Source organism: Salvelinus fontinalis, chromosome 18 (genome assembly GCF_029448725.1).
Source record: "Salvelinus fontinalis isolate EN_2023a chromosome 18, ASM2944872v1, whole genome shotgun sequence".
In the NCBI taxonomy this organism is placed as follows: Eukaryota; Metazoa; Chordata; class Actinopteri; order Salmoniformes; family Salmonidae; genus Salvelinus; species Salvelinus fontinalis.
Genome location: NC_074682.1, coordinates 34761574 through 34768787, shown reverse-complemented (window position 1 = coordinate 34768787; position 7214 = coordinate 34761574). Strand labels below are relative to the sequence as shown.

Below are 7214 nucleotides of genomic sequence, written 5' to 3'. Positions count from 1 at the left end.
CGCCGCCTTGTGGCTTGGCAGAATAAATGCGTGTTTCCTGCTGTAGTGTAGACAGACGACAAACGAGAAATACAAACAAATATAGATTAATTCCAGTTGATTTGCTCTCGAAAACAATGGACATATTGTGGTGCGCATTTTTTAACTGAAGATGCACGACTGTGGGGTAAACAAGGGGTAAAAATAAGGATATGGAACTGTTTTGATAATTGGTGTGAGGATTTGATAGAAGAAAACAAAATGGTGGAAAATAGAGCATTGGGAAAAGAAATCTCCCATCTCCACTCATCAGTGGTTAAAGAAAAGATGAGGACTTGAAATTACACTGAACACAAATATAAACGCAACATGTAAAGTGTTGATCCGGTGTTTCATGAGCTGACAAAATAATCCAGACATTTTCCATATGCACAAAAAGCTTATTTCTCTCAAATTTGATTACATCCCTGTTAGTGAGCATTTCCTTGCCTAAAGAATCCATCCACTGGACAGGTGTGTTATATCAAGAAACTCATTAAACAGCATGATCATTACACAGGGGCACCTTGTTTGGGACAATAAAAGTTCACAGTTGTCACAACACAATGCCACAGATATCTCAAGTTGAGGGAGCGTGCAATTGGCATACTGACTGCAGGAATGTCCACCAGAGCTGTTGCCAGAGAATTGAATGTTAATTTCTCTACCACAAGCCACCTCACAACCGTAGACCACGTGTAACCAAGCCAGCCCAGGACCTTCACATCCGGCTTCTTCACCTGCAGGATCGTCTGAGACCAGCCACCCAGATAGCTGATGAAACTGGGTTTGCACAACCAAATAATTTCTGCTCAAACTGTCTCAGGGAAGCTCATCTGCATGCTCGTCGTCCTCACCAGGGACTTGACCTGACTGCAGTTCGGCGTCGTAACCGACTTCAGTGGGCAAATGCTCACCTTCGATGGCCACTGGCGAGGTGTGCTCTTCACAAATTAATTCTGATTTTATATGTATGGCACGTGTGGGCAAACGTTTTGTTGATGCCAACGTTATGAACAGAGTGCCCCATGGTGGGGTTATGGTATGGGCAGGCATAAACTAGACACAATGAACACAACTGCATTTTGTCGATGGCAATTTCAATGCACAGAGATACCGTGATGAGATCCTGAGGCCCATTGTCGTGCCATTCAGCCGCCGCCATCACGTTTCAGGATAATGCACAGCCCCATGTCGCAAGGATCTGCACACAATTTCTGTGAGCTGAACATTTCCCAGTTCTTCCATGGCCTGCATATTCACCAGACATGTCACCCATTGAGCATGTTTGGGATGCTCTTCATTGACAGCATGTTCCAGTTCCTGCCAATATCCAGCAACTTCGCACAGCCATTGAAGAGGACTGGGACAACATTCTACAGCCTGATCAACTCGATCTATGCGAAGGAGATGTCGAGTTGCATGAGGAAAACGGTGGTCACACCAGATATGGACTGGTTTTCTGATCCACACCCCCCTACCTTATTTAAAACGGTATCTATGACCAACAGATGCATATCTGTATTCCCAGTCATGTGAAATCCATGGATTAGGGCCTAATGAATTTATTTCAATTTGACTGATTTCCTTATGAATTGATGCATTTATTTAGATACAAATATGGAAAGAAATAGCCAAGCATCAGCACGAGCTGAATAATACAATTTGTAATATTTTATTGGAAGATTAGAATGTTAACAGTAGGGCTTGTTGACATGTATAGTAGGAGTTGTTTTTGGATGATATAATCCTACATATTTAATTGAAAGTAGCAAATATCTCATGTATCATGTTTAGCCCACTCACAGTACACCTGTGGATTATTATTCTCAGCCATTATAATCCCGTTATTCTTCAGATAATTAAATATTCTTGCCCATGGGACTCACAGATATTAAATGCTTACTTGAGTTAGGATAGCTTCTACACTGAGAAAATACAGACAACATACTTGTGGGAACAAATTATTTTATTTCTTATGCAAACTGCAACGCATTAATCATATTTACCCAAAGGAGGAAAAAAGTTGAATGATACCCGGGGCAGTTAATTCACACAGTTCCTTATGTTAGCCATGTTGCAAGTCAAATATCACTTTCAACCTGCAGCCTACAAGGGCGCTCTATAGGTTCTATAGTATAGAACCATTTCTAAGCACAAACAGCTCAGACAAACTGAACTCAAATTAACAATTCAGTTATTGCTCAGATAAATAATATTAGCTCTACAAGAGAAGAAAAAGGGTTCACATTGTTGTTCAGATGCATGTACAAAAACTGGGTTCCAAAAATGTTGTCCAATTGACTTCTTCTGGTTGAAAAATACCTGCGTTGTCTTGTTACACATGCAAGTAAAGTCAGTCAAGTGAAAATGTACTGTTTCCTCCACTTTATTCTGCTTCGCAAACAGTTGGAACCTCACGCAGTACAATCTGCATCATGTCGTTGATGATTGGAAAGATGAAGTTTGATTGGCTGTATAAAGCCAGCCACTATAACAAAACAGCGATGGAAGAGTCAATAGCTCTGAAAAGCAGTTTGGGCTGGGAAGGAGGAGGAAGGAGCACTGTTGTCACCAAGAAGAGCTAGATCAGGAAGGTCAATGAGGAGGCGGTGGGGCCAGAGCATAGCTGAGAATGGGGAAGGGAAATAACTGGGTGGTTATACACCCAGAGCTGTGACTAAACGAAAACTGATAATCCTTCAAAACTGGTCTTCACTCCCTGGTGTGGTCTGGCTGTGTGCAGCTGATACAGATGTAGTCCTCTTTCTCTGCCTGCTCTGCAGACACTCCTACACAGATCTGGTGGAACCACTGCTGGCAGCTGCCATCACACTGGACCCAATTCACCTGAGAAAAACAGAGGGAAATATAATGCACAACGCAGCATCATATGATGCAAAATAAATCATACCGGCTGTATATCTGTATTTTGAAAGTTATACATCTTGAAAACGTCATTGCTTACATGTAAAACAGTTTGGGACTATATCAATGGACTAATGAAACAAATACCAAAATATAGTTTTGGGTGGAATCTTCCTTTAATACAAATCATACTACATACTATTTTCAATATAGTCCAATTGCTAAAACAATGTGATGTGAGGGAAAACACACTGAAATGACCCACAACATAATGCAGTGGAGGGGGGGTTTAATGCTAACCTGTTTCCCCTCTGGCTCTCTGCACCACGGTGCAGCGCACAGGTTGAAGTCTTCATCAGAGTCCGAAAGGGAGAGGTCAGAGTGAGTGGCGGTGGGTGAACAGGTCCCCTTGGTCTCCTGGCTCCTCTCCTTGTTCATTTTGGGCTTCTTCTTGCGGGGCTTCTTGGCTTTGTCCTTACGCTCGGAGCCCTCCTTCTCCATGCACCGCTTGGTCCGCTTGCCGTTCACAGCCTCCTTCTTGAGACAGGCTACTCCGTTCTGGTGAAAACAGTAAACACGCATTTAAGTCACACACATGAATGTAAGGGTTTTGTTTGAATGTAAATGTTTTTGTATGTATGTCATTTTGTTTGAATGTAATGTTTTGTAACTTTGTCTTTTAAAATCATATGTCAGTTTGTTTTACCATCGTGGACCACTTTGGAAATAAGTGTTTAAATTAATGCTTTTAAGTGGCATCTGGGATCCAGCGCAGATTCTATATTATTTTTCACCCAAATAAATTCATTCAAAAATAATTTAAAAAAGGTCAACATGATGAACAAAAGTTCATAAACGTCTCAAATACATCAAAACAACCCTTTAATCAAGTGGTTGACCTGCTATCTGAGCTGTGCCTCACAGTAGTAGACTAGTATGTTACCTGGTTGTGAGGGGGGCTCCCTCCCTGAGGGTTGTGCTGGTGTTGGTCCTGCTCTGTGCTGTGCTGGGGAGAGGGGCTTTCTGTGAGGTTGTGGGAATCCAGTCTGCTGAGGGACATGTACAGCTGCTGGGTCTCAGGTAGAGTCACCTGCAGCAAGAAGCCCTCCACCATCAGCTCCTCCAGCTCAGTGCTCAGTCCTGAAACACACACCAATAACACAGTTCAACACAGCCCTTAAAAGCAATAGTTCATTTTTTTCTTCTGTATAATACATTTTACATGTGTTAGACATTGATAGAAATTTGATAAAAATGTGAATTGTTATGAGAGGTTGGGATATTCGATGTTATTGCTAGCCTGACACGGACCCTGCAGAGGAATGCACTGGTGATCCGTGTAAAATGATGCGCTGTATGTTTCCTGAGATGGAGCCGAGGTGGGACTGGATGAGCCCCAGCGCTGATGTGATGTCATCAGAGCCACCCCCAGCACCCCCTCTGCGGAGGCCTGCTGCATGCGGTGCTGCCAGCGGACTGTCCTCTCGATGAGGAAGCGTAGGGCATCTCCCTCAGGCAGCCGCACCCTGATGCGCTGCAGGGAGGCCAGCAGGGGAAGCACCCGGTCCAGAGGTGGCTTTTCAGAGCGCCGGCAATGGGGACACAGCCAGGCTTGGTTGGGTCGGGGGTCCTGGTTGGAGCCTGAGACACAGCTGCGGTGAAAGGTGTCACTGCAGAGCTCGCACTGCAGCATGGCGCCCAACGGGGCATTGTGGCACACGCACACCCTCAACGCCCCGCAGTCGCCCGCTTGGAGGAGCTTGGACTCATTGGAGGCCCTGAGAGCCAGCAGACTATCCATCTCCTTCTGACGTACCTCGGCTAGAGTGACCATCTACAGAAAGGGGAACCAGCACAGGTTGACATGACAAAACACAATACTTACTACCTCAACATACATGTAACCAAACAGTAACCTACACAGTTATAGTATATGGAATTACAATACTGTATCAAACCATACATTTAATGATATGCACCTTCATATCATGGGTGCTCATATCAATGTGAAGGCTTCACTGATTGCAATAGTTGGGTGTTGTGGGTGTCTTTAGAATATGTTGGAAGTTAAATCAGTAAGTTCAATGGTATGCTTTTGGTAAATAAAAACATGTCCGTAGACAGACTGAGTAAGAGCAGCACGTACAGCAGAGGCGGAGTCCTTGCTCTCTGAGAGGGCCTTCTCCACGTCACTCAGGCAGTCCAGCCAAGTTCCATTTCTCTTGTTGCACTGGGTCACATCCTTTGCCTTTTTAGACTTTGACTTCTGAGACCCCATCCCAGCCTCACACCGGGGGCACAGCACCTAAACACACAAAGGAGACAATGAGCCAAATCCCCCAAAAACTCAGGATAAAATGAACATTATCAGCACTGAAATAAAACAAATCCATGAAATACATTCAGCAAGAGGTATGGCAGGTTTAATTTGAAACTGATCTATCTACGGCAATACTAGGCTTGCCTCTCAAACAAATATTTGGCAACAGTTTCAGTCAGGAGATTTGAGTTGTATCCTGTACAGATTACAGTATCATCACAGTGCCCATAGGAGTCTGGTGTACTATAAAGGGAATAGGGTGCCATTTGGGGCACAAACTGACTATTTAGTGAAACAACCCCTAAGGCGTCTGATTATGCGTTTCGGCATTAGATTGTTGTAGGTAGTTCACCTCCAGCAGGGAGTAAGGGGAATTTTTCATTAGAAAGGTTTTGGCGGCGCTCTCCTTCCAGGCCTGCACGTCAGAGACCAAGGCCTCCAGTCGAGCCAGAGGGTCCAGCCAGACAGGGATGGTCTTGGCCCGGGACACCAGGTCAGTCAGGGTATCCAGCACAGGGATACGGCCTCCCAGCTATAAACAAACACACACTTATAAGCAGTCTGGCTTTTTTCCCCCCTTTCCCAACTTATTTTTATTTTCAGTGTGGCATACCAGAAGCAGTTATTTAAAAAAAAAAAGGTACCAATATAGGACAGGTCTATATTCAGAGATGTCCCAATTAATTGGGTTCATAAATTAGAATGTTAGGTTATATTCCCTTCCTGGTGCACTACATTTGACCAGGGCTCTGATCAAAAGTAGTGCACTACATAGGGAATATGGTGCCACTTGGGACACAACCTAAGAGCCTCCTACCTGCAGGGTGTCTGCTTCCTGAAGCCAGTCTTTAGCCTGGTCCACCGTGTCCTTCAGCAGCAGACAGTTGGGCAGATAAGCAGAGATACTAGCCACTTCCTGAAGAGCTGCCTCAAGAGTTTCCACACAGTGACAGGGCCTGGACAAAATACAAGCTAGGCTTAAAAACACAAGTAGACTCAGTACTGCTTTTATCTTTAGTGTCAAGTGCTGTCAACACCTTTCACAACATCCCACAGTTCATATGGCTCTAGTGGTCACTTGTTACTTCAAATCAAATGTTATTGGTCACATACACATGGTTAGCCGATGTTATTGCGAGTGTAGCGAAGTGCTTGTGCTTCTAGTTCTGACAGCGCAGCAGTATCTAATAATTCCACATACACACAATCTAGTAAAAGGTATGGGGTGAGAATATATAAATATATGGATGAGGAGTGACAGAGCAGCTAAGATCCAATATATAGTAAGAATAGATAGTGAAGGATACAGTATATAAATATGAGATCCGTAATGCGAGATATGTAAACATTCTTATTAAAGTGACTAGTGTTCAATTTATTAGTGTCCTATGATATCAAGTCTGTAGGTAGGCAGCCACCTCTCTGTGCTAGTGGTGGCTGTTTAACAATCTGATGGCCTTGAGCGAGATGTTTTTCAATCTCACTTTAGCACAATGAGGAGTTACATTTCAGCCTGTCTGAAGAGAACGAACCGAACCAATAGACTAACCACCTCTGACGCAATGTTGCTTATGGACAGTGGAATTAGTGTTCTGTACATAACTTCTCTATTTCAAAAAGTTCAGAGTTGTCAAATAAGACCTTATAGTCCAAGATGTCTCAATACAGGCGACCGCCAGTTTACCCTAATAGCAATGGGAGCCAGCTCTGCGACTAGAGCCTGTGTGTAAACTGTTGTGTGAGCCAGCTGAGCAGAGCATTGTCCCAACCCACTGATACAGTTAATCCATCAGTGAGCAGCTTTCAACTCCAAATGCAAACCTTGCACTTTTCACTCTCTGCTGGCTGAACTTCTAAGCATCTTTTCACAAGGTAGGTGTCAGTGCTACATATTTACTATAAACTATGTCAGTGTGATTTATTTTGTATCTCTATCCATTTCAAACATCTTGTTTTGTGCATCTCGTAACCATTTCCTAATGAAAATATGTCTATGGCTTTACTGTTA

General features: G+C 43.7%; 1 protein-coding gene across 1 annotated transcript in view; it reads right to left on the bottom strand.

Moving 5' to 3' along the window:
- Positions 1–1969: 1969 nt before the first annotated feature.
- The window catches only part of LOC129815375 (lysine-specific demethylase 5B-like), a 28207-nt gene continuing 22962 nt past the window's right edge, over positions 1970–7214 (bottom strand). The window contains exons 20-26 of the mRNA XM_055869146.1: positions 6024–6162; positions 5559–5738; positions 5033–5191; positions 4198–4720; positions 3830–4026; positions 3187–3444; positions 1970–2868 (exon numbers count right to left, since the gene is read on the bottom strand). Coding sequence (XP_055725121.1) covers positions 2734–2868; positions 3187–3444; positions 3830–4026; positions 4198–4720; positions 5033–5191; positions 5559–5738; positions 6024–6162 — 1591 coding nt within the window. The 3' untranslated portion in view covers positions 1970–2733. The remainder of the gene's footprint in view (positions 2869–3186; positions 3445–3829; positions 4027–4197; positions 4721–5032; positions 5192–5558; positions 5739–6023; positions 6163–7214) is intronic.